Source organism: Pleurodeles waltl, chromosome 7 (assembly GCF_031143425.1).
Source record: "Pleurodeles waltl isolate 20211129_DDA chromosome 7, aPleWal1.hap1.20221129, whole genome shotgun sequence".
NCBI classification, from domain to species: Eukaryota; Metazoa; Chordata; class Amphibia; order Caudata; family Salamandridae; genus Pleurodeles; species Pleurodeles waltl.
This window is the reverse complement of record NC_090446.1, coordinates 298,648,874-298,675,546: the sequence shown is the minus strand read 5'-3', so window position 1 is coordinate 298,675,546 and position 26,673 is coordinate 298,648,874. Positions and strand designations below refer to the sequence as shown.

At 43.6% G+C, this 26,673-nt stretch overlaps 1 protein-coding gene across 12 annotated transcripts in view; it reads right to left on the bottom strand.

Annotated features, from left to right (window-relative positions):
• The window catches only part of DLGAP4 (DLG associated protein 4), a 1,552,488-nt gene that overhangs the window by 7,663 nt on the left and 1,518,152 nt on the right, over positions 1 to 26,673 (bottom strand). For 7 of the 12 annotated variants that reach the window (XM_069243712.1, XM_069243706.1, XM_069243708.1 and 4 more), the window contains exons 2-6: positions 21,686 to 22,492; positions 14,519 to 14,607; positions 12,222 to 12,631; positions 4,373 to 4,464; positions 3,759 to 3,911 (exon numbers count right to left, since the gene is read on the bottom strand). In XM_069243712.1, the coding sequence (XP_069099813.1) occupies positions 3,759 to 3,911; positions 4,373 to 4,464; positions 12,222 to 12,631; positions 14,519 to 14,607; positions 21,686 to 22,060 (1,119 nt within the window). In that variant the 5' untranslated portion in view covers positions 22,061 to 22,492. The remainder of the gene's footprint in view (positions 1 to 3,758; positions 3,912 to 4,372; positions 4,465 to 12,221; positions 12,632 to 14,518; positions 14,608 to 21,685; positions 22,493 to 26,673) is intronic. The other 5 variants (XM_069243703.1, XM_069243705.1, XM_069243704.1 and 2 more) reach the window with 2 other exon arrangements.

Here is a 26,673-nt window from a genome sequence, read left to right as displayed (position 1 = left end):
AAAGGATTTAGTTCTTTCGACATAATACATTACATCTTGTGTCCAATATATGTAAACTCCTTTCGGCCTCTGTCTTTGGATTCTGAAAGAAAGTTGGTAATTGAATTGATTGGTAAATATGGAACTGAGAGAGCACTTTTGGTAAAAAAAATAAAAAAAAAAAATAAGAGGGTCATTTCTCATGACAATTCTATCTTTTATGAATTTGAAAATATGGTTCTTGAATATAAGTGCCTGGAGTTCACTTACTCTATGTAAAGAAGTGATAGCAACTAAAAAGGCTGTTTTGAGTGTTAACATTTGCAAAGTCCCTTTGTGTAACTGTTCAAAGGGTTTCCTCGTGAGTTGAGTAATAACTAGTTTTAAGTTCCAAGTAAGTGCTGGTACCCTTTTTAGGAGTGCTATCTTTTTAGCTCCTTCTAAGAATCTTAACTACTGGGGATGTGAAAAACTTCTTACTGTATGACCCCTTGAATATGCCACAATAGCAACCAGATATACTATTAAAGAAGGTATTTTAAAATTGTTCTCTCCTTTCTAATCTTTTTAACTATATTCTTCTTCCTAACCCATAGTGTAAATCTCCTCCATTTTTCCATGTAACACTTTCCAGTTAATGGCTTCCTGCCTTCTTTTAACACAGCTAATGTGTACTTGGGTAACCTTAAGTGACCAAATTCATGTCTTCGGGAATCACGCCATTAACTTGAAATATTCTGGCTCTGGGTGCAGAACTTTTCCTTAGGCAACTAGTCTTGTCTTCTTGGTAGCCGTCATTATTCCTCTTGAGCTAACTGAATAAACTCAAATTACCATGTTTGTGTCGTCCATTGTGGTGCTATTAAAATTAGTGTCACGACTCCTTTTGCATCTGTTGATTACTCTGTGTAGTAGTGGAATTGGTGAAAAAGCGTAAGCAAATATCCTGACCAGTCTATCGAAAGGGCATACCCTAGAGTTCGAGGGGGTGGTAGTCTGGATGCAAAGTTTTGGAATTTCACATTTCATGGGGGTGGCAATTAAGTGTATCGCCGGGGTCCGCCATGCTTTGAAAATCTTGTTTACCACTCTCAGATTTAATTCTGATTTATGTGTGATTGATGCCAACATGCTCAATTTGTCTGCTATGCAGTTCTCCTTTCCCGGTAAATTAATATCTTGAATGTCTTTGTGCCTTTGAATTACCCACTTCCAGATTCGTTGGGCTAAGAGAGGGTCCCTCCCTGTTTTTCGATGTAAAACACTGTTGTTGTGCTGTCTGGATTAGGACCGTTCTGCCCTGAATATGTTTTTGGAATGCTTCATAGCTTACCAAACAGTCTTTAACTCCAGCCAATTTATGTGTTGAACTGCAACCTGATTGTTCCATATTCCTCTTATCCTTAGAGAGTTCGTATGAGCTCCCCATTCCATATCTGAGACATCTGTGGCTATGGTCACTGTGGGAGATGGTTGCTGAAAAAATTGTCCCTGAGTAACATTCTCCTTTGTTGACAGCGTGACAACCATTAGATATTCCCAACTCCCTGTCACCTGAGACTATGGATTCGGAAGCCATTCCTGTATTGGCCTAATATGTAATCTCACATATGGGATTAAAGAAATGAATGCATGAATTCATCTTTCCTAGTAATTTCCCCTGTCAGAGCTTGCCCCTTCTGGTAATGGAGAGTTTCTTCAAACTGAGACTGCAACCTCTTCTCGCTAGGGAACACTTTTGCTTGTATACAATTTAATTCGGACCTCAGGAACACCTTCTTTTGTTGTGGTTCTGAGGATGACATTTCTATGTTTAGGGAGAATCCCAGAGAGTGTGGAGTTTCCATCACTTCTGAAATTACTTGTTTGCTTTATTGATGAGAATTTGCTCTTACTCACCAGTCATCTAAGTAAGGATACACCTGAATCCCTTTCCACCTGAGGTGTGCAGCCAGCACCGCCAAGCATTTTGTGCAAACTCTGGGTGCTGATTGGATCCTGAAAGCTAATACTTTGAATTGGTATTGTCTTACACTGACCACAAACCATAGATATTTTTTGTATTGTGCCTTCATTGAGATGTGCAAGTAAGCATCCTTTAAATCTATAGTCACCATGTAATCCCCTCATTGGAGATGAGGGATGACTTCCTGTCATGTTGTCATTTTGAATTTTTGAGTTTTTATGAATTTGTTGATGTGTCAGAGGTCTAGAAGTGTACTGTCCACCTTCAGAATAAGGAGGTATGTTGAGTAGTTTCCTTTGTTGATATCCTGCGTGGGAACATTCTGTGTGTAGCTTGCATGTGTAACAACTCTATTACTTCTTTTAAGGGGAGACTTGTTTCTTCCTTTGTATGAATTCTCTTTTTTTTAGTCCTCGTGCTGGTGGATATTTGACTAATTCTATGCAATATCCATGCCTTATTATGTTTAGGACCCATTTGTTTGAAGTTATTTTCCTCCATTCCTGGAGAGAAAAAAAATCACATTCTTCCTCTTGCTGGTGAACTATGATGTAAGTGTCTGGGATACTTGTCTTGGTTTTTGATTGTTTGACTTGTGCTGCCGTACAGTCACTTATTTGTTGCAGGTGAGCTTACTCTTGCTGATTGGCCTCTGATTCTTGCTCTGACTCTAAAGGTATTCCTCCCTTGTTGCTGGCACTGCCAATTCTGTTGAGATGATGCTGATTGTGAGCTTCCCTGGAAGCTTTTTAGGGTACTAACTGACTGAAAGGACCCTCTGGGTCACCTAAATCCCTGTGAAAAGTGCCTGATGCTAATTCAACCCTGCCCCAGTGGTGGAGGAGCCAGGGTGGAGAAATTTCACCTAACAATGTATTACAGCTACATTTAATTTGAGAGAGGTTAGCTGGTTCCCCTGTGGATTCTCTATCACCCTTTTAATGCAGTAGCAGCTCCTGCTTCCTTGGAATTCTGATGCCCCAAGATCACGATCATCCTCAGTTGTTCTTCGTGGTCGCAGAGGTAAGGATAGTGGGGTTTAGACTTCTCTTCAAATACCAGATCCTAAAAGTGACACTAGACACAGCAGCAAGATTTATTACACAAAATGAGTCTTGCAACCCTGTGCTGCTCATCTCTTGATTCTGAAGTTGGGGCACAGGTACGAAGTGGGGGGGAGGGGGCAAGAGGAGGAAATGCAGTCATATGAATGTTTAAGACCTTTTGAACTCAAAAACTATTTTCTCTATTCAGAGCATCCTGGATTATACTTAAGAGCCAGCCTGTCTGTCTCAAATCTGCTACGATGAGGCCAGGCAATAGAGAGTCTGAATGCAACAAGGGTAAAATGTAAGATGCTGTCCTTCAACACATCTCAAACTCAATTTAAGGTGGAAGCACACAGGCACCTTTTACATTCTCAGACCCACTGCCAAGAGTTTGGCTGCACTCCGACTGTTGCGATTCACAGCTTTGCAATATGGACTCTGAGAAGACCTTGGCACACGGAAAACTGACATGAATACTGAAATGGCAAAAAGGTATAATGATCTTACAAGAAAAACTATTAACAAAAAAATGCTTGCTATATGGAAAATAACGCTGGATCGACTGTGGAGAAACTGCCGGCATTAGAAGCTTGTTTCATTTTTCATGTATGCTTGCATCTCTGCCTTCTCATCTTAATGTTTTCTGAGGCTGACAAAACGTACTGATGTGCAAACATTAGGACGACTATCAATGTTTTGATTCTTGCCAATACTTGACCCAAACACAACGCCTTCTCGAACGTCCCCAAGCCATTCATGCTCACCTTTTTTTCCGGCGTTTCTGCTAGCTGCCAGCTGTTGGACTTGAGTTGGTAAAGCTCATCGAACTTCATGCTGATATCCTCGATGGAGAGCTGGAGGAGGTCCCAGAAGCCAGCCAGGTCTTGGGCAGTTGGTCGAGGGTTTGCATTGGGATTCTACATAAAAAAGAGAATACAGTTAAAATGAAACTAAAATAATTACAAGAGGAAAACTGCAAAACTGGAATTGGTTTTGGGGATTTTTTTAGTAAAGGGGCGACAAGCACGTTGTTGGGAAAATGTAATGACAGCTAGTTTTATAGAAAAACAAGGCCCCACCAAAAGTTTGAAACTGATGGAGGCCCTAGACCCAGCATTAGTGTCTAAAGGAAATATGCAAAGCAATTATCTTCTTCTTCGAATCTACATAAATGTGGAACTCCAGTCTTTTAACCACTTAAGAAATAACCATAATGATATCAGACCATGTAGCCTTGGCTGACAAATCCAAACGCTAGATATGCAGAGATGGGCAGCTCACTCGTTCAGAAGACTGCCTCCCTGTAGCATGGGTCACTGTGCTTCCCAAAGTCCCAATTCCTTTATAACAAACAGATCAAGTTTACAACATTACTCACCAAGTTCTGCTCACAGAGGCCTCGGAACTGCTGGAACTTTTGAGACGTGAGCAGCTGGGCACTGCCAACAGCACTGAGCACCTTCCCAACCACTGACGTAGGAAAAGCACAGAGGTTAAGGGAAGCAAGGATGGAATAACCCAAAACAACATAGACATTCTAATTCAGATATACGTGTCTGCATCATAACATGTGACTGAGTGTTTATCTACTCCACTTCGTGCATCTGCAGCCTTGTCTTTTCAGCACTACGGCCCAAATGGATCTAACTGCATAGCATATACACAGACTCCAGACAGTTTGGCAAACCTACATCATACAGTAGACACCGGTCTAAGCATAATCTTGCTTTAATACTTTAATTTTCTCATGAGAAAATACATACGATCTAGGCGTGCATCCTTTGTACACAGAAAGTACCTACATTTTCAAAGTATCTACTTTAATATTTAATAACATAAGGGATGTAAGATGTGTCTGCATAGAATGTTCAAATCTTAGAATTAAAAGTTAATGCTCAAGTTGACAGGTAAACAACAGCTGCAACAAGCAAAGCAAACACCCCGTAGAAAATAAACTCATGCTGCAATTCACTGAGACATTTCTCAAACGTATATTTTATCAGTTTAGTTTTTTACCCTGTGCTTGAAGGAAAATCTCCCTCGGACCACTGGGGTGATAATACAGAACTGCGTCTAAAGGACATGTTCTTAAATGAATTAAGTGCAAACTTGTCCCTAAAACGAACCTTCATTTTGAACTTTGGGAGAGGCTTAACGCTTGCTGCAATTCGTGCCTGCTCGGCTTTATTCAACAACACGTGTGCTGTTTGCACCAAGTCATCTCACAGGCCCACGAGAGGAGTATATTTCTGATCATTGTACTCCTCCTAAATAGCCTCCAAGTTCCTATTTTGGGTTATTTGTAACCATTATAAACAAGCATTAGGTTAACAAAGTCAAGATATTTCCTTCTTGCTTAAAGTATTAAAATTATCCATACAACCTTATATGTTGCCACTTAATGAAGTAAATGTGAAAAATGTGAAAAATACATAAAGCCTTCTAAATATTTTTTGGCGAGAAAGTAAAGTGTCAGACATGTAAAACTATGACAATGGTAGAACTGAATCACTGAGAAATGTTAAGGTAATTGGAAAACTTCAGGTTGTAAAAACACACTCTGAGGAGGTTTATGAAAATCCTCAGGTTTAGGTAGTCCTAAAACCACTCCAATGGAGTGGTTAAAGCAGAGCCACACATACATTAAAATAAAAAAAATTAGACAAAGGGACCACCCACGTAATTCTGAAAAATTAAGTTGAAATTGACGACATATTGCATCAACTAAAATATGCTTATACCAGTTTCAGTAAGTAGCAAATATTGATTACATTACGGAAATGACCCAATGAGCATTTGCACACCAATGCAGCACAGATCAACAGTTCTTGATTAGTACCGAGATATGTACATTATGTGCCAGTGAGACAAGTTCCTGACATTCTCAGCAGGACCTTAATACTAAGGCTGCTGCAAGGATAACCTAGGATGGCGCTGCATACTACCTCAGCGACCAACGAGAAAAGACAAGAACAGAGATTAATCATTCCATAATAAAGCCTGGAAACGTGATAGTCAGTGCACTCCATGAAGACCGTGGGATGACAGTGCAGAATAAATTGGACCCTATTCAAATACAAAAAAGTAGCCATGTAAGCACTGACGTAAGGGAGTGCAACAATATTATGAAATCATTGTATTAAAAAAATTGGAGTGGCTTGTTTTCTCCCTGTGAGAAAGAGTGAAAGACTAATTCCGACAAAGTGGACAGGAATGTTCAGGTGCCACTGTGGGAATGAACTGTTCTGTGCTACAATCTCTGCTTCAAGTCGCAGTCCATTTTTATCGCTTTCCTCGCTGGAACTAGATAAAGTTACTATCAACCTCGGATTACCGTGCCAGCTAGAAATGGAACAAGAAACTGCTACCTTAGTCATCAAGCTCAGAATTCTAGGTGGTGGAACCATGCAAGCAGGTGTATACCGCACATGGCACACATCGCGGTGTGTTTTTAGGCTTATTAGCTTGCAGTGTGCTTAGGTACGCAAAAGTAGTGTTCCTGAAGGTCCTCGGGGGAAGGACAGCTGTGGCTTTATAAAGAGGGAAGCATAGGCGTGAAAGTCAGTGTTTTATACTTCTGCAACAAGAGGAAGTGGTTTACAAGGTGCATGTCTAAGCGAGGCAGAACTGTCCTCTTTTATCCTTGAAAAGCAATAGTGGTAGTATACATGCCCCCTTTATGGTCACTGAACTGGCTCGACTACTACAAGGAGGAGGAGCCAGTCTTGCTGCAGGGGTGGCCTGCTTGGCAGGGGCGATGGAGGCTGCAGAGCAGAGCCATTTGTTACCACGGAAGGAGACCTATGCAACAGTGGACATATGGTCGTGTGGTGGAGGTGGAGAGAAAGGGCGGCAGGTCCCGAGTGAAGTCATCTAGTATCTTGACCTCTGATATGGCTTGGGCAGTGAGCTTGTCCTTCCTTCCCAAGTACCCCTGTCTGGACATCGGACTGTTTGAGGAAAACCGGGTTACACTCAGATAATTTTAAGCAAAATTGCCCTGTACCCTTGAAAGGCATCACGGCCTTTGAAATATGGAAGATGATCTGAAGTCTCACGGGTGACACTTGAATCGTGCTCACTGATTTGAAAGTGACTAAGTTTACTTTGTAATGCTGGTGAGTCAGATCAGTTTGCAGATTGAACAGATTCTTCTCATCAAAGGAGAGGTTGATGACTTCCTTCAGTGACTAAGACTTAAAATTTGAGGACGTAAACCTTGATTGCCTCAATATGAATAGACTGGATTTCATGGCCCTGGTGCCAGGACAGACGAACTCCCAGGATATCTGCAGTTGTAGTACTGCAGGTTCCTTGCCTGGGTTGAAAATGAAGTTGTACTTTTCCTCAGCAAAGGCTGGGATCCATAGGAAGGCCCTGGCGAACTTGAGCTACAAATAAAGCCTATAATCTACCATGATATCATTGGTCGCATTTAGCCTCAAGGAGATACAACAAGACTAAACACTTTCTAACTGCATGTGTCCAGAAACCAGTTTCTTTATTGAGGTAATATGCTTTGCCCTTCAGGATAGAAGTAATCCCAACAGACTGAGCTCTGTGGTTCCAAAGGAAAAAACAACTAGACAGTCATGGGAAAACTTGTAATTCTACTGCCCAAGGAATGTGAGGTAATGCATTCTAGGAAAGGCTAACTCCATGCTTCTCAAGCCCCCTTGTAGATTTGTGTCTGAACTGCCACTCTGGTGGGAAGGTCAATGATCAGCCACTGCATGAGATCACATTTCAAGGAGGAGAGCTCTGGGATGGTTCAATTGCCCAGTTCAGAATGTTCACTTAGGACAGACAGCTGAATGGGACAAGGCACTTGGGGTGTTACTTGTGAGCACCAATGGAGTTGGCAAGAACTTCAAAGCCTTTTGGTTTTCATCTTGTGCATAAAGGAAAGAGTAAGGGCTGAGGACAAAGTCAATACTAAAGTTCTAGTGGAGCTAGGAGGGAATTGGTAACTCGTGGTCCAGCTGCTGCTGGCTGAAGGGTGTGCCAAGCTAGACCAATCTTGCACCAAGTCTGCTATCCCTGAACTAGGATATAGTTTAAAGGGAACATAACCACAATACTAGAGAGACTTACGAGACACCAGCAGCTGTGCCGGGCAAAACAAAAACATCACCAACTCTCCCACCTTTAAGGTCATGACTGGCAGGAATGGTGGTGGGTTTATGTACTTTTTGGCATGCAACGTCTCTGGTGTCAGCGTGACTGCAAAATAATATATGACCTGTGATGTTAGGACAAATGGAGCTGGTTCCTGATTCCAATTTTACTTGGGCCTCATGTTTTTGAGGGGTTGGAGAGAAGACTGATGGTGTGCCTTAAAACTGGTGGAGTCAAAATCTTTTTTTCTTAAGGTGAGGCTCCCAGCTCATTCACGCTGGAGCATTTTCCTTCTACAGCCACATGCACAGCATAGGTGCAGGAATCAACCACAGATGAATGAGTCAGGAGATGGCCCCACTTAATCCTCATAGGACTCTGAAATACACCCAAGCACCACAAGATCCAGGCTTGAGAGAGATTTTCAGAGTAGCCAGAGAAAACTGAGACTTAATACCCTGAACCACATCCAGGGAACTAAGGAAGACTTGCTCAACCTACTGGTGGAAGAGACCGCAGCACCATACCCAGAACAAATTGGGTCAAGGCCATTGAGCAACAGCGGATTGGCACCTCTGCACCAATTTTGCAATGGTGTTTCTAAAGCAAGCTATGTTTTTGGTCACTGACTGGTTCCTAGCGTCCAGACGTTTAACTCTCTTTCCAACAACTGGATCTGTCAGCACAAAGGTGAATGGTACAAGAAAAAAACGATTGTTTTCCAAACAAGAACATCTGACTTTTCTAGAGTAATCCCCACTTATTGTGTAGGGTAAAAGGTGGGATAGCTTGGTGTGTTGTCTGTCTGGTGTGACGATTCTTGGCAATGAACTAGTTGGATAAGAATTGCTACGCATTTCCTTGCTCTTCTTCCTAAATATTAAATACACATCTGCAAGATCAGAGCCCTTGCTCTGTTTGCAAGCAATCCGCTCCTCATTCTGACACACACAGAGCTCCTAGGTGCCGGTTTCGTAGGTAAGGCCAAAAACGTTTATGCTAGCAATGCTGCAGACATTTAGTTACACAAAGCCCCCACGGCCTCACCATCATTTCATATGCTGACGACACCCAGTTCATCATCTCCCTCGTGAGGAACCCTGCTACCGCCAACAATAACTTACACGCCGGACTCCTCGCCACCGCTAACTGGATGACAGCAAGCCACCTCAAATTTAACTCAGAAAAAACAGAGATCATCATCTTCGGTCCCAACAAGACAGCATGGAACGACTCCTGGTGGCCCACCACCCTTGGACCACCCCCCAACACCCACCACCCACCACCCACGCACGCAATCTTGGCATCATAATGGACTCATCCCTCTCCATGACTCAGCAAATCAACACCATATCATCCTCCTGCTTTAACAACCTTTGCATGCTACGCAAGACTTTCAAATGGATTCCTTTAGAAACAAGAAGTCACCCACGCCCTCATAAGCAGCAGACTGGACTATGGCAACGCCCTCTACGCATGGACCACAGCCAAGCTTCAGAGAAAACTCCAGCGAATCCAGAACGCAGCCGCACGCCTCATCCTCAACCTCCCTCGCCACGAACACATCTCCACCCACCTCAGATCCCTACACTGGCTGCCCATCAACAAAAGGATCATTTTCAAAATCCTTGTCCATGCTCACAAAGCCCTCCACAACACTGGACTGGCCTACCTCAACGAACGGATCAACTTCCACAAACCAACTCGACAGCTCCGCTCTGCCGACCGTGCCCTTGCTACAGTCCCCCGCATCCAAAGCACCACCTCCGGTGGCAGATCCTTCTCTCACCTCGCCGCCAAAACCTGGAACTCCCTCCACCACCAACCTACGCAAGACCCAGGACCTCCTCACCTTCAGAAAGCACCTCAAAACTTGGCCTTTCGAGCATTAGTTACCAAAGTTTAATGATGATGATATAAAAACAATTGTGATCAAGGGATCTGACTAGAGCTCAGAAGTTTTGTACGACACACAAATCAGCGGGGCTCACCAAAGCTCTGTAATGGTAAGGTAGTGGTTTTCAGTCCCACCACTAAGTGGCAGGGTATCCACAGATAGAGAATGACAAAACTCAAGTAGTTAACGGTACCATGTATTTGAGAGCTTCACCATGTGCGAATAAGGGGCTGCACACCTCGTGTGTGGACCACTTAGTTAGTTGCAGAAGCAGAGTGTTCCTCATGCGGACGTCCTTCCCAAAACAATGGCAGCAGGGCTAGTCTTCTTTTTAGCCTGTAATGACATTTACTACTAATAACGACAGTAAATTCCATGCAAGGCTAGAAAAAGCAAGTGTCTCCGGGAGGATGGAAAAAGTATTCGGTTCATCTGGAAGGGTGGCACCGGATGGGCACGGTTGTTCTTGTATCCTCAGGACAGTCACTTACCAAACACTTAGTCGCTCACCCTCGCAGGTGACCTTGACCATGTGGTGTTCCTCTGCCTAAGGGAGAAATAACGAGGGTTGGGAGCCAACCCTGCTCAGAAATGTTTGAACTTCATCAGTCAAGAAGGTGTAGGTGAAACCTGGGCTTTTTAAAGATTTTTTAGTTTCTCTTTAGGTATCCAAACTCGAATCCAGTTTCACTTCTTTCCTTGTACCTGATGTGTATCTGTACAAAAGCACACACCATCCCTGCCTTTACACAAGGTGTGTAGAAACCTCTCACGTCTTCTTCCATTCTTGCCCGTTTGGCATCAACTTACTCATCTAACAGAATCTCTGCCTTGCGCATGTTGCTATATGATTACATCGCCTTTCCAGGTAAACCAATGATGCTGCCTATTTACTTTTGCCTGATTACCACTGTAATCTGTGTGCCCATCTCTCACACCTTCTCTACCACCCGGTTAGGTGTTGCGCCTAAAGCCAAGATAGCACCACGTCTGCTGATCTGCACACCAAAATGCTTCAAATATAAGATGATAAACAATACAATACTTAGCAACCAAGCATGTACCCCGTCTGTGTGCTTCCCACCCAAAAACGTCCTATGTTGCCTTACATTGGGGAATGAAGCATTATAAAAACGATAAATTATAATCTGTACTGCTACCATGGAATTTGCAGTATTGCTTTGTGAAGTTAAAAATCCAAAAGGATTTTAGATGAAATACTATATTCAGTTAAAAAAATGATATGCTGTAGATATTTAATCTAAATGCTGATGAGGTGTGAGGAGTTGAGTTGGAGGTATTTAAGCTTACATGCGATTATAAAAACCCCTTTGAATGAAATCGTTCATCTATGTAGGAAGTATGTATATAAAAGTACATTTCAGTATTGCAATCAACGGGGCAAACTGTGCATGGGGGCTGAATAGAAGGCTGAAAGGCATTCAGGAAGATAATTTGGATGTAAATAAATGGAACACTAAACTTAGGTGAGAACACTGTTCTGGCCTACTTATTTTTAAACTAATATGATCACTTGGCTAAAGGGATTGGTAACAATATCAGCAAAAATGACAACATTGGATGTTGAGAGCTCTGTTGAAGACAATGGAGCAGCGCGGGCTTCTAATGGCAGAGCTCCAACATTCCAATGTTTGGCTTCATGTTTTTCTCTTTTAATATAGAACATTTTACCCTTAGTGGGTGGAATGTTCTAATAGCCTCACAGCCCTTCTGCCTCGGGCTATACCGGCTGTTAAAGACCCTCTCCTTCGTTATAGGCCCTCACCTTCCACTCTGGCCTATAATTCTGGTTCAGGGCCTTAACAACCAGTATAGCCCTCAGCAGTCGGCAATAAGGCTATATAAGTAACTTCACACAAACCACAAGTCAACCAATATCACCCAGTATAACCTGCTTTGGTTTTAATTTACGTTGCAGGTTCTATATCATTGTAAATGTATCAAGTCACGGCATTCTCCACTCCAAAACTAAGACTCAAAATCCATAACGTTATGAATAGGTCCTTAATTCAGGAAAGCATTTGAATAAATTAGTGGGGATATCTTCCATCAGTTAGTGTTGAGCAGTGACTGCACCCCACGTTACATTTCTTCCCATAACCATAAACTCTCGGCTTTCCCAAATGCCCCGAAACCCCTTCCCCCAGATTAGTCTCCGCCTTTATTACCCTCCTTGTTCCATAAATTTTACCTTCTTCACACATATTGTTCTCTTTGCTTTCTTTGTCCATTTGCCGACACCATCCTTCTAGCCTTTCGGTCTCCGCCTGTAGAAGTTTCAGGAACCAATGCCCGTCCCGGCCACAGGCCCCCGTTTGCGCAGGTTCGGTAGAGGAGTTAGTGGAAGAGTCCAGCCAGGGATCGGGTGGTGGAAGAGAGGAAGGCTCAAGGGCTGGATCGATGCTGTCTCCATGGGAGAGATTCTTTCGGAGAAGGGGTGCTTTGGGAGGCAGCCTGCTGCCGGGATCGTTGACGGCATTGTGTCGTGGCAGTGGGCAGTCGCAAAGGCTTTTATCTGAGGACTTGCAACTAGAGTTACTCAACTCCTGTGTGTCCGAGTCAGTCTCCTGTTTGGACGTCATGCTGCTGGAGCGGCTGTTCCTGAGTGGGAGACAGGAAGAGGAGCTTGTTACAACACACTCCCTCAAATAGGCATGAGGACAGCGTCACAGCGCAAACTCTCAAATTTTGTTCCACAACTGAAAGACACCATCATAATTGTATGAATCCCTGCCACCCTCACTACATGTCCTCAGTCAGTGAAAAGAAGGGCTTGCTTCCCTGCCTCTATCTGCTACTGCCACTGAATTTCACTGAGTGAAGAGAAACACAAATATTTAGAACTCCATCTAACGCAGTGGTCTTCTAACTTATAGATGCCGTGCCCTCCCCCCCAGTAGAAAAAATAATAATTGCCCCCCCCTCTGAATTTTTCACAATTAATCAAACAAATTGGCAATGTTTATATATGTCTAGATGCATTTAAACATTGCAATTATGTTACTGTTTTAAAAATGCAATCAAATACATTATACCAAACATACTGTTCTGGACAGGCAGGCCTTACTAACGTGTGAAAGTGTCCACAGTGTGATTATTAGGGATGGAGTGGTGGTTTTGAAGAGTATTTGGAGTCTCTTCCTTTTTGACACACACTCCCAGCTTGCATATTAATGACAAAACATATTAGTAATGGCCCATTACAAAACGATCTACTGCTGCTCATTGTTTTCAGCTTAAACGAAGCCCTGTTATCAGCATGGTGCTTATTTTTGCCAGATCCTGGCGGCCCCCATAGGATCATTTGAGGTGCCCATTGGGGGGGGGGCTCGCCCCCCAGTTTGAAGACCCCTGATCTAACGTGTATATGTCGAACATGTCAAAAGGGACAGGCACAGAACATGCACTCTCCCTGCAGAGCAGCACAAGTCTTGACCAGAGCCGAGAGAGAATTCTGGGCACATTTCCACTACGCAGAACACAGAATATGCCTTATTAGGAGACCCCGGATGAAGTAAGAAATCGTCGCCAGGTTTAGGGAAGAAAACACAACCTTATAACCTCTGCAAATTGTGCATCATGGAAAATTAAGTATATGCTTCAAACATTCCATTCTTTCCACTTGAGAGCATTGCAAAACCAAAGGAAACTATGTTTTTGTAAACAGAGTAAAAAGAATGATGTCCCACTTGCCTGAAAAATCCTACTCCAAGACAGTGTTAGGTTAAAAGAAATTTCGTCCCAGCAACTCCTTCATTCTCCCGGCACTCTTGCACCTATCCATGATGCCAGGCACTAGTGCTTACATAGCCTGTGCCTAGAACCCATTTGCTCACCATAGCTACAGGAAAACGCAACCTTTTTTAATGACATAATCCATAACTGAACATGTACACCCAGCGAGTAAGTTTGTCACTTATTTCAGCTACACCTACATTGAAACACAGGGATAACAATGTGTTATCCATTTCCACACATCAACTGTGAAGAAGGCATGCCTTTTAGCTTACACGATTCATTTTGTTTCATTCCCCAGGTTCTTTGCTTTTGTAAAAATACAAGAAGCATTTGTTGTCATTCGAAAAACTGAACAACTGCAACGTATGGCAATTTCAAATAGGCGGACTGCTCCAGTCGTTGGTTGACCCCTTCACTGGAATTGGGTGGAGAGGTCGTATGCTTAAAAAAAATGAAGGTGGTCTAGCATTTTAGGGCATAAAGGGCCCCCCTTTTGTCACCACCTGGGATTCCACTAGCGAAGCACACGCAGAAATCTTAAGAAGCGTTGTTTTCATTATGCTACCTTAATGTGAAGCACGCCATAATACCAACACAGCACAAGATCCTCACATAATAAAGCCAAAAAGAATCTCGGTAATGATCAATTTATGGAAAAAACAGCAAACCTCCTCCCTATCTCAGCTCCCTCCAAAGCCCAGCAGGCAGAAGACGGAATACCAAAATAAAACTAGTTAAAGGATTACTCACCGCCACCCGTCCTCCACCTGAACACCGATTGACTGGAACGTAGCGGGAGGAGGCAGTTCTGGGATCGGCACTGCCTGAATGCAGTCAACCTAAAGATACAAAGACACTGTATCAGAACCAGCAACCAAAAAAAAAAAAAAATACACACAAAAAATAAATTAACACGTGATGGTTCTTGAGGAGACGGGGTAAATGCTAACAATTATGACTCCCATTGTAGTGTACTCTGCCACGTGGTAAGCAATTACACAAGGTTGACAACCATCCTTTTCCGCAATACAACAGGGTACTGTTTATATATGTAGCTAATGAGAATCCGGCAAACAGCATACACACTCCAAATCCGATCTGGCCCTACTGCAACATGGCATAAACAAACAAGAACAAGTCCATATTGGTGCCAGGGAAAAACTAGCTGGCAATTGTGATGGGAGTCATTTGCCTGCCCGCGCACGCTGCTGTCTGCTTCCCAACAACAAGCCTGCGTGGACGCCCATTGAGCCTGTTGCAAACTTAATGTGAGGGATGACAATGAGGCGTCCCCTTGCAGAGTCAAAGTGCTGCTCTCTGCATGCATGCCCTGAATCTGGAGGAGGGAGACAGGTTTCCAAGCGGATGCCCACGTTATCTCTGTTGCACTGGCTGCCAAACCAAGCATCCAATATTGTCTTCCTTCAGAATCCAAAGGACCTGATTCGGAAATCTATGATAGCACAAAATGCCCCATTCCTGACAGAAATTCTTAATGCGAAGTATAATTCTCCAACTAAGATTACTCTTCAGAACTTTCTCTATGATGGAGCTAGTGCAGTTAACGTGTTTAGAATTACAGACACTGGTGAGTTTTCAGGAAGGGGGAGGGAGGGGAGCATGCGCCCCCCCCCTTCCTTGAACCATATTAGGCCCCGGCAAACCCCTCCCCAGGGACGCAATTTAGTTATTTAGGAGGGGAGGCACGCGGCCCCCCTCAATGTGCCATTTTCAGCCCCGGGTCCAATTAAATTAAGATGGGGAGAACAGTGCAAGTCCCCCAAAACCCAGAGCCATTTTTGATCCCGGAGAGCCCATATCTTGTGTCCTTCGTTCTTAAAAAGGGGATGGGGACCACGCAACCGCCTTTCCCTGTCCATGAAAAGGCCCTGGGGACCTCATTCCCCCAGGACTGCTACTTAAATTAAAAGGGAGGGGCCTGGTGGCCACCTTTGCTGTGCCATTGTAAGTCCTGGGGGGCCACAATCGATAAGGGGAGGGGTGCGTGCCCATCCCCCCCCCAAAGTTATTTTTTACGCCTCCAAGGAGCCCACAAAGGGGCCAAATTCCACAAATAAGGTGCAGGGACAGGTTGCTCCCCTCCCCAAGATACTGTAGGCATCAGGGAGCCCAACCCAGGCTCGCATTAAATAAGAGAGGGGAACGCAAAGCCCTCCCCTCTGAGAGCTATTTTGGGCCCCAGGGAGTGAAAACGTTTAAAAAAGGGGAGAGCGCCATGAGGCCCCTCCCTGAACCTTAAAAAGGCCCTAGGGATTCCACCCCACCCAGGGCCGCATTCCGTAAGGGGAGTGTAGCTGTGCACCGCTATCCCGAGCTATTATAGGATCTCCTGGGAGTCCATCCCCGGGACTGCATTCAATAAAAGAAAGTGGGGGGTGCACGGCCCCCTGTCTGAGCCATTATAACCCCAGGGAGCCCACTCCTGGTGTCGAAATGTACCAGAAAGAGTGAGGTGACCAAGTGATTCTCCTCTGCATGCCCCCGTCCCCCGGTGGGATTTGAAAATGCTCCCAGCATCTGGGAGCAGACTTGTATTCTGTTTCCCTGCCCGCACTGATGTGGGCAGGGAAACAGAACACATACTGCTCCTGTCGGGAGGGAACAGCAGCAATATCTTCATCTATTTCCCTGCCGGCATCAGTGCCTATAATAGCACACTTAGTAAAATTGCCGACTATAGAATAGTTGAATCAACCATCTCAGTCACTGTCCTCTCTAGAACTATCACACAGGACTTCACTATATCAATTCATAGGTTTTGTAACCAATTATCAAATAGACATCCTTTGAACTCAAACCTATCATGTTGAAATTCTGGGCCCAGGAAAGTATGCTATCAGCCATAGAACAACAACAAAAATGAAAATAAGTGATTTTAACTGATTGAAGTAGACAGTCGGAAGTAGCCTGAGATGTTTGCTGACATTTGTAAGTACAGATAAGGCAGATTTTTTAAAGTATTAACCACTGCAGTGGTTTTATTTTTGTGAAGGAAACCCGACAGCAGCAGCTGACCTTTCATCAGCAAAAACTCTTCACGCACACTGCCTCTGAATAGTTTCAGCACAAACTTTTTTCTCTTTACAAATAATTCTAAATTTAACAGTAAGTCCAATATAGAGGCACTCCTCAATACTTGTGTTTAACAGTATCGTCTCATAAACAGGGACATGTGTAAAACAATATGCCGTATAATTGCTCAATACAAAAGACAACTCACGTGTAAACAGTCTAAAGACGCAAACAGTATTTTTGGTAAACTATATTTAGACCACAGTATTTAAGTTATGCAATATTTTTATTCTGAGATAAAACCACTAAAGTCCTTGAATACGATGGTTAAGCGTGTGATGTTAGAACGGAGACTGGGAAGGCTAAATGGATCAGGCACTCCACATACCGATATTTTTTGCCTCAACCTTTAGAGCAAGAATGCAAAAAATTTCAAGGTGGTCGCATGACATATGAAATTTTGCATTTAAACGAATAATTGAAGCAAGGTATAGTACAGACAGATTGATCTGCAAAAAGCCTGCCAGCAACTTGTCTGGAAAACAAACTCGCTTTTGTATTTATACTGCAGAACAGATGTCTGGAGATTCTGTCAAGAACGCAAGAAGAACCAGGAATTCAGAAAGGCAAAATAAGTTTGGGTTCCAATTCTTACATTTTATACTGATATGACAAAATCAGTCATAGGTCTCTTTAATCGGGACACAGAAGCTGTTGAAAATGGACAGGTTAATACAGAACGGTTTCTCACTAAACCGTGCATTTTAAACCCTGGTTCTATGTAGTATTTTCGATTCACAGAAGAGAGATTATTGGTTACCTAAAGATATATTTAATAACATGACCAATAATTCATTAGCATGTGCGATACACTAAGTTTGAGGGTTAAAAGAGTATTTTAACAGCAGGTTTTCACAAAACTGCTATGGCTGCCCATGTTGCACACAGGGCTGACTTGCTCAAACTTCAAGCTTACAGGGAGTGCAGAATTATTAGGCAAGTTGTATTTTTGAGGATTAATTTTATTATTGAACAACAACCATGTTCTCAATGAACCCAAAAAACTCATTAATATCAAAGCTGAATATTTTTGGAAGTAGTTTTTAGTTTGTTTTTAGTTTTAGCTATGTTAGGGGGATATCTGTGTGTGCAGGTGACTATTACTGTGCATAATTATTAGGCAACTTAACAAAAAACAAATATATACCCATTTCAATTATTTATTATTACCAGTGAAACCAATATAACATCTCAACATTCACAAATATACATTTCTGACATTCAAAAACAAAACAAAAACAAATCAGTGACCAATATAGCCACCTTTCTTTGCAAGGACACTCAAAAGCCTGCCATCCATGGATTCTGTCAGTGTTTTGATCTGTTCACCATCAACATTGCGTGCAGCAGCAACCACAGCCTCCCAGACACTGTTCAGAGAGGTGTACTGTTTTCCCTCCTCGTAAATCTCACATTTGATGATGGACCACAGGTTCTCAATGGGGTTCAGATCAGGTGAACAAGGAGGCCATGTCATTAGATTTCCTTCTTTTATACCCTTTCTTGCCAGCCACGCTGTGGAGTACTTGGACGCGTGTGATGGAGCATTGTCCTGCATGAAAATCATGTTTTTCTTGAAGGATGCAGACTTCTTCCTGTACCACTGCTTGAAGAAGGTGTCTACCAGGAACCGGCAGTAGGACTGGAAGTTAAGCTTGACTCCATCCTCAACCTGAAAAGGCCCCACAAGCTCATCTTTGATGATACCAGCCCAAACCAGTACTCCACCTCCACCTTGCTGGCGTCTGAGTCGGACTGGAGCTCTCTGCCCTTTACCAATCCAGCCACGGGCCCATCCATCTGGCCCATCAAGACTCACTCTCATTTCATCAATCCATAAAACCTTAGAAAATCAGTCTTGAGATATTTCTTGGCCCAGTCTTGACGTTTCAGCTTGTGTGTCTTGTTCAGTGGTGGTCGTCTTTCAGCCTTTCTTACCTTGGCCATGTCTCTGAGTATTGCACACCTTGTGCTTTTGGGCACTCCAGTGATGTTGCAGCTCTGAAATATGGCCAAACTGGTGGCAAGTGGCATCGTGGCAGCTGCACGCTTGACTTTTCTCAGTTCATGGGTAGTTATTTTGCGCCTTGGTTTTTCCACACGCTTCTTGCGACCCTGTTGACTATTTTGAATGAAACGCTTGATTGTTCGATGATCACGCTTCAGAAGCTTTGCAATTTTAAGAGTGCTGCATCCCTCTGCAAGATATCTCACTATTTTTGACTTTTCTGAGCCTGTCAAGTCCTTCTTTTGACCCATTTTGCCAAAGGAAAGGAAGTTGCCTAATAATTATGCACACCTGATATAGGGTGTTGATGTCATTAGACCACACCCCTTCTCATTACAGAGATGCACATCACCTAATATGCTTAATTGGTAGTAGGCTTTCGAGCCTATACAGCTTGCAGTAAGACAACATGCATAAAGAGGATGATGTGGTCAAAATACTCATTTGCCTAATAATTCTGCACTCCCTGTAATATGGACTTGACCACGAAAAGGCCTTATTAGCCAGGATATAATTTCAGAGAGGTGACCTTTTTTGGGTGAAGGAGCACAGTAGCACATTTTCATATACAATTATTAGATTGCATTGGCAAATGAGATGAAGGAATCAGGGTAAGCAATTTTTATTTCACTGACATCTGCACATGAGCACTGAGGCTGGTTTGCAGACATTCAACAGAAATGGCGGGGGCTTTAAAAAAACACAGAGGGCCACATATTATGAAATCTGGAAAGAACAATTCGCTATAAATGACATAGCAATGTACTGTAGTGTTCCTCAAATATCGTGCAACAAAATTGTAAAAGAAGTGACTGGCATACAGTTGAAAAAAGCCAACAGGAGACGATAAACCGTGGAGTGGAGGTATTTTGAAGATCCTTCATGCGAAAAAAAAAACAAGGAGCAGAAACTAGGAGGCACTGTCGAGCTACACACAGTTTTTTTTTTTTTTTTTAAAGTTACCCTCTCTTCTTACATGAAAGCAGTTTCATTAGTATGGGAGGTCAGAAGGTAACAGACTATGAATAGAATGGAATGGACAGGTGAGGAAGAAGAGAGTCAGAAGGTGAGGAAGAAGAGGTCATAAGGTGAGGAAGAAGAGTCAGAAGGGGACAGGGCTGACCAGGGAGACAGCAAGGTACAAGAATATGATGTGGATAAAGGGAAGAGCAGCTGAGTATTTTATACATAAGGAGGTGCACTGGGTTTTTCTTCTGCTGAAAAATGAAGAGGAAAATATTTTTCAAGTGTAACATTTTAAGGTTCATTTAAAAAATCAGGGTCGATTGTAAATTCTATAAGGTTCGTTTGGTATAGCTTAACATTTTACAGTATGTTCTACTGTAAGAAATGTACTCAGAACAGGGTGTAATCATACACAAGAAGATCCATTTACATACAACCAAAGAGAACACTAGCCCTCTTTTCTGGCCAGCCATCATGCATCAACTTTGATATTTGAATCTGCATGGGTTCAAAGATGGAAACCCATCACATGAAAACATGCACTAAAAGAAAACAATGCAACAAGGACCTGCTAATGTTTTCTTATAAAAATCTCTGGGTGCCAGTCCATTCTCTTGAAACAAGGTTTTTTGTCTGAAGATGCGATCATACAGAAAACCATTTCTACCATTTGCAATGCCAATGACTATGTCTCAGTGTGTGTTTGTGCCTACCAACACAAGTAATGGTGCGTTAAGGCAATACCTTCGAATGGTCAGCCTGGATGTACCCAATTTCTTAATCAATGCTTTAAAAACACCAGAGATTTTTTGTGCAACACATTTAGAACTTGAACAGCCTTTACACAAGAGAAACGTGTCTGTAGCATCAAGGGTATCATGTTAGATGTACACTGTTCACTTAGAGATACCCTACCATGCAGAAAATTCCTTTAAAGAAGGCACAAATAGCAGGATCTCTCACGGGGCTAGCTTTACTACTAATAAAACGATTCAGATGATGTCGGGTTTTATGTCTGTGTGTAGATCAGGTTGAGTTTGAGTCGCCTACATTGATTTTTCCGATAGGTGCTGCTACTTCTGTCCTCAACAACAAAATCCACTTCTCTCTTCCTAAGCCCCACACACACACTATTATGTGTTTAGGGGAATCTCTGTATGTAAGTATTCAAATAAAAATTACTTTACCATACGACTAGACTGATCTGATTTGAGTGCCTTGACTTTGGAGAACTAGAGCCTTATGATCTCACAGGCCAGACGCTAACCCTTCTTTGAAATCAAACCATACTCAATAAAAAAAACACGAAACAGCACCCTTATACAGCCTAGCATAGAAAAGTTAGTATTTCCAGAATAATTCTGGATCTGGGACGAATTTAAATAAAGTGTAAGACATTTCTGTTTATACACACAAGAATGCAGAGTCCACAGGTGCACGGTTACAACCGTGCTTACCAATGTGCAGGCAGACAGACAATCCGCTATATTATGCTCATACAAACAGTACTGCTATTGTCCCTAAAGACAGTTATGCAATGCTGTGCGTCACTGATATTTATGTGCCTGTCCACCACAGCCAAGAGGCACTCGCTGGGTCCTTGAACTTTAAGACACACTGCCTCTCAAAGAAGCCCAGTCGGTGACCAGATGCACTAGCTCGCACACACACACGACCACCACCAACCACCACTGATGACGCAAAAACGTTTCCTAATAAAATCGCACAACATAACAAGTGCGGTTCTTCCATACAAACACAAGCACATGGAAAAAGCTACACCATCACTCGATCACGAGACCTCACCTGTTCATAAAACCTCATGACAGGTAGTAAAACAGAAGACTTACTTGAATGCCAATTGATGAAAGTTTCCTTTTGGGTACGATCTCCACCTTTGGCTCCTCGTTCGTCAGTGTACCCTTGTCACTCCTCAGGGCTGCATTTTTGGGGGGCACTTCGGGTGGTTCTCGGGCTGGAGTCACCACGCTACTTTGCGTCAAAACGCTAGGCGTTTTAGTACTGTCCAGACTGTCAGAGGAGTTACTTAAGCCAGACTGGCTGTTGGCATCGCTCTTGTGGTCCTGACTGTCTAAATAAGTGTCCTGGGCCGATTCGGTGCTGCTCTGCACCGTGACCGAGATGAACGGCTTCGAGGTAGTCCGAGGCGGAACGGGGGGAGGAGTCTTTTTATACGGTACTAGGCATGATGAACCTGTGGGCATAAAGGGGTAAGAAAGGGATGGGAGGAAGGAGGAGTGAGATAGGAGAGAAACAGAGTAAGAGTGAGAGGAAAAACTAATACATCGGAAAGAAAGCAAAGTCTCACAAGAGGCTCACAAGAGTCGAAGTACTGTGCTGCAGAAAGCTCAACATGCCACTCTCCCTAGGCACCATGTGCATTCATGCTATGCTAACCACTGAACAGAGGCGAGTCCTGCAAGGACTTCCACACAACCCAGAAGGCACTAAAGAGGGCACAGAAAAGCAAAGAAGGTCCTTTTGGGACCAGAACAGATTAGGCTGACAGATTACAGGGGAAGTAAGGGTTTGCAAGATGCCTTCTCCAATCCTTTGTTCAGTGCAACCGGTGTCAAAACTTGACTTTGGGTGCGGGTCGGCATGAGAATTCACATCCACATCGACGTTGTCTGTTCCTAAAAGAAGAGTCCAAAAGTTTTCCATTATAATGACAGAAATGTTGGTTGTTATTTGCGTGGAGGGTCTCTAAGAAATTAAACGTGAAAATGAAGTTCTCGCTGGAGTTTCATCAACAGAGCACAGCACGTTGACACTCATGTCATCTAGGAAACAGCTCTGGGCATAAACATGCCAGCCAACATCATTCTCACGCCAGATATAAAATATGTCATATTCTATTAACATTGCTTTGATAACATTACTATGCACGTTATCCCAATGCCATGATGCCTCAAGGGAGAAGTTCCTCTTGTAGGAACAGTCATCTATCTGCGAGACGGAGCAAGTATGAACCTTCACAAAGCTGTAGAAAAGGCAAGTGCAGAGTCCATGCATGGGCACCACAAGATCTCACTGTGTGCCTACAGCACCTTCAACACAAATCCAAACAAGAACATGTGCCTTACAGTCAACCTGCTAGTCCCATGATAGTGAAGAACTCTAAAATTATAGGATCAGCTCTCTAAAAAAAATGTTTTATTGCTTTCTCTGAAGCAGTAGGTGCAGATATATTTGATTGTTTTGTAAAACCTGGTTTACATTATTGCATCATGGAATCGAAATTATTTTCATACACCGTCTGCATAAACACTGGTACTAACACAGCGATTCAGTGAAGAGTACAATCCATTACTATAAATGATGAAAAATGCAATTTTCGCCAAAACGTTTCTCGAGACAGTGATTCGCGCATTTTAAGCAACCATCTGCAGATGAAAAATGGCGAACCAAGCCCCAAGGCATGAGATATAATTACCAGCCCAAGGCGCCCCCCACTGCCTGGCGCCCATAAAGAATCCAGAACACCCAACTATAAATAGACCAACAGGTTTGCAGGATTCCACCTCAGCATCTAAACATTAAGATAAATGAGCCCAGGAGCAAGAGCTACACTGTTGTTATTCCATGATCTGAAAATAATTTTATACTAGCAATACAGGTTTTTATTCACCACAGTTACAAGGTCAACGGAAAGTAAGGAATGCAGTAAAATGGCCAACTCTTTTCTATCAAAATAATGAAGTAAAGTATATACTAATCAAAATCACATTCAGATCCTGCCCACCCAACATGCCAGGCATCTAAATTCTACGGCAACGAGATAGTCATGGGGCCATATGCTCTAAATTGCCTCCGGCCTGTAAGAGAGATAGCACGTGCACATATGCAGTGCTGCTGCTTTCCTAAAACGGCACACACTCATTTGCGTGGCAGCATGGGCCTATCTAAATGAGGGGAGCACTTTGCCTCTGTGCCCACACTGTATTATGAACAGTGGTGCAGACGCAAACCGGTCGTCAGGAGGCGCACGGATTGTGCGCCACAAAGAGCACCTTGTCACGTAGCCCCACCGAGGACCTCTACAAGGTGGAAAAGCAGTGTAACGAGCCTCCCTGACGTCCCCCTGAACGCTGGTACAGTGCATCACTGCACCTGCACGTAGAGGTGTCTCTGTTCCCGTTTAGAGGGCAGGCCAGGCGCTACCTACGCTGTGACAGGCAGACCAGCTGTTTCTAACAAGCAATCCTCCTGTCAATATTGTGCTGCCCCTCTACATCGTGATTGTCAAGCTGCCCCGAGGCCTGCACGTCAGCGATAGGGCGTCCCTAAAGCTGTGATCCGGCTCAAACAGCCGCAGTGCCCCTTAAGGCATTAAGGACGCGTGTAGCACAGGAGCAAACGGACACTGGAGGACGTACATTTTAAATTCCGAAGAGGCCAATACGTCTGGTGTAAACTCACAGAAGACGACGAAAGATCAATTTAAGTTAAAAAGGCAATCGCTCCTACCAAATGCATTGATAATATAGGGTCTATTTGCAAACGCTGCTAATTGCGCGAAAACCACAAACTATTACAAACTAGTGCAGAAAATATTTAAAAAACATTCAATTTCTCGTTAGATGCAGCTTCTTTGCACAATCAGTTTTAAAGATAATAAAAATCTTTTTAGTAATTCACTAAAAAGCTTAATAGAAATTCACAGCACGAGCTGCAGCAAATATGTGGACCCTTAGAGAATGTGCAACTACCACATGTGAAAAGAAATACTGAACATTAAACCACATTGTGATATTTGCTAAAGGAATGCAATGATAACCCCTGGTACCTCGTCGCTGGCCACGGAAAGCTAGCGACAGCGGTCGGAACAATTTGCCTTCAGGTCTTATTATTATTGGATCCTAAACCAAGGCTGATTACACATGGGCAGCGATCCTAATAAACGCTGAACTGAGCCCTGGTGTCCACCAGATAAATGAAAAAAGTTAACTCCCAGTACTTCAACTTACGAGAAACAACCTAGAAGTAGACTGCACCGCAGTGCCCTTCCAGAGAGGAGGGGGTACTGTCGTGGTTTAAAGAGCAGAAAAGGCCATCAGCCACAATACACAATCTCTTTGAACACTGGTGTCCTCTTTATTAGCTCTGCAATAGGACCAGTTCCATGCATGTCTGCATACTTTTGTAAGCTGCTCCTTATTTCTTAGAAAGTATTCCAACAACTGGACCTACAAAGGCTTTCCTGACAGGGTTGGGCAGTCAAGTGTCTAGGTCCGATGACCTGGCCTACTTTGGACACTGTGCTCAGTGGCGAACTCGGTGGTGCCAGCAGTGATCACCAAGCTATAGCATTATGTTGTCATTTTGGTTCCAAACATTTTTTTGGATGCAGTGCTCAGAAGCAGGCTGACTTCAATAGATGTTTGATGCCCAAGGCCCTGCATTGATCCAAGCTCAGAACTACAGTCTTGCTACTTACTTGTTTGGCCTGGGGATTATTCATTTAAACGACGAGTGGAAGGCACTGTCACCGTTGTAAGGGACAAGAGAGGATGCATCTGCAACCTCGGGGTGTTTATCAAAGTTCTGATAGAAGAGCTCAAAAAGGTTGTGCTTTTAGTAGAGTGCAAAGTGGAAGAACTTTAGCTCCACGCAATCTGAAGCTCATCCTGGACTTGCTCCCTACAGAAGATAGGCCCTTTGACAGAACCTAAAAGGCACGAGTCAAAAGAGATAACCGTTCTCTAATGTGCATCTTAACAAGAGGATATTAAAATTTTAGAAGTTTAAATTATTCCTCCGAATCCTATCATCAGCTATGTTACAAACATTATAAAGAGGGATACCGGTGGCAGGACTACAAAGCGGACTTGTGGCACCTCATAAAGCGGGAGGTAGAACACCAAAAGTAAGTAGTTTCCATGACCAGTGTCTAGCCGTGCCGAACCATACGTCCAGAAGTCTGAAGGCCGGTGTGGCACAAACATGCCAAGGAGCGAAACCTGCCAATCTAATAACCACACACCCACAATGGCAGTCTAAGATACCTTACCGTGCCAGTGAACCTGATATCTCGATCTAAAGAATGAGATAGCTCACATATGTAAATAGCAGGACACCAGCAACTAGATTGTGACACTGAGCTAACCACTGCTAGCCAACCTCGCCCGCACCCACAGACTCAACATTATCTGCTAAACCGACAACACCCAGGTCAATCAATCAATCAATCAATCATAGTATTTATAAAGCGCGCTATGTACCCGTTAGGGTTTCGAGGCGCTGAGGTGGGGGGGGGGGGGGTGGAGAGGCTGTTTAGCGGTCGAAGAGCCAGGTCTTGAGGAGCCTTCTGAATGTGAGGAGGTCCTGGGTCTGGCGTAGCGGAGTGGGGAGAGAGTTCCAGGTTTTGGCGGCGAGGTCGCCGAGGCGGCGAGGTCGTCCTTGCCTTTGCAGAAGATGCTGCCTCCACCCAAACAATTTTCCAAGACACTATGACAGGCATCGCCGCCTGGATGAAATCCAACTGCCTCAAGCTAACTTCAGACAAAACAGAAATCCTCATCTTCGGAGACAAGCCTTCCCCAGGACGACACATGGTGGCCCGCCACCCTCAGTCCTCCATCCACATCCACAAGCCAATCTTCTTATCATCCTTGACACCCACCTTACCATGGAGCAACAGATCAATGCTGTCTCCTCCACCTGCTAAAACATACTCTGCATGACGGACACCCAGCTCCACTAGAAAGACAGTCACCCAGGCCCTTATCACCAGTCAACTACCACCAAACAATTTCTACATCGCCTCCAGATCATCCAAAACTCTGCAGCTAGACTCGTCCTCAACCTCCCCCCC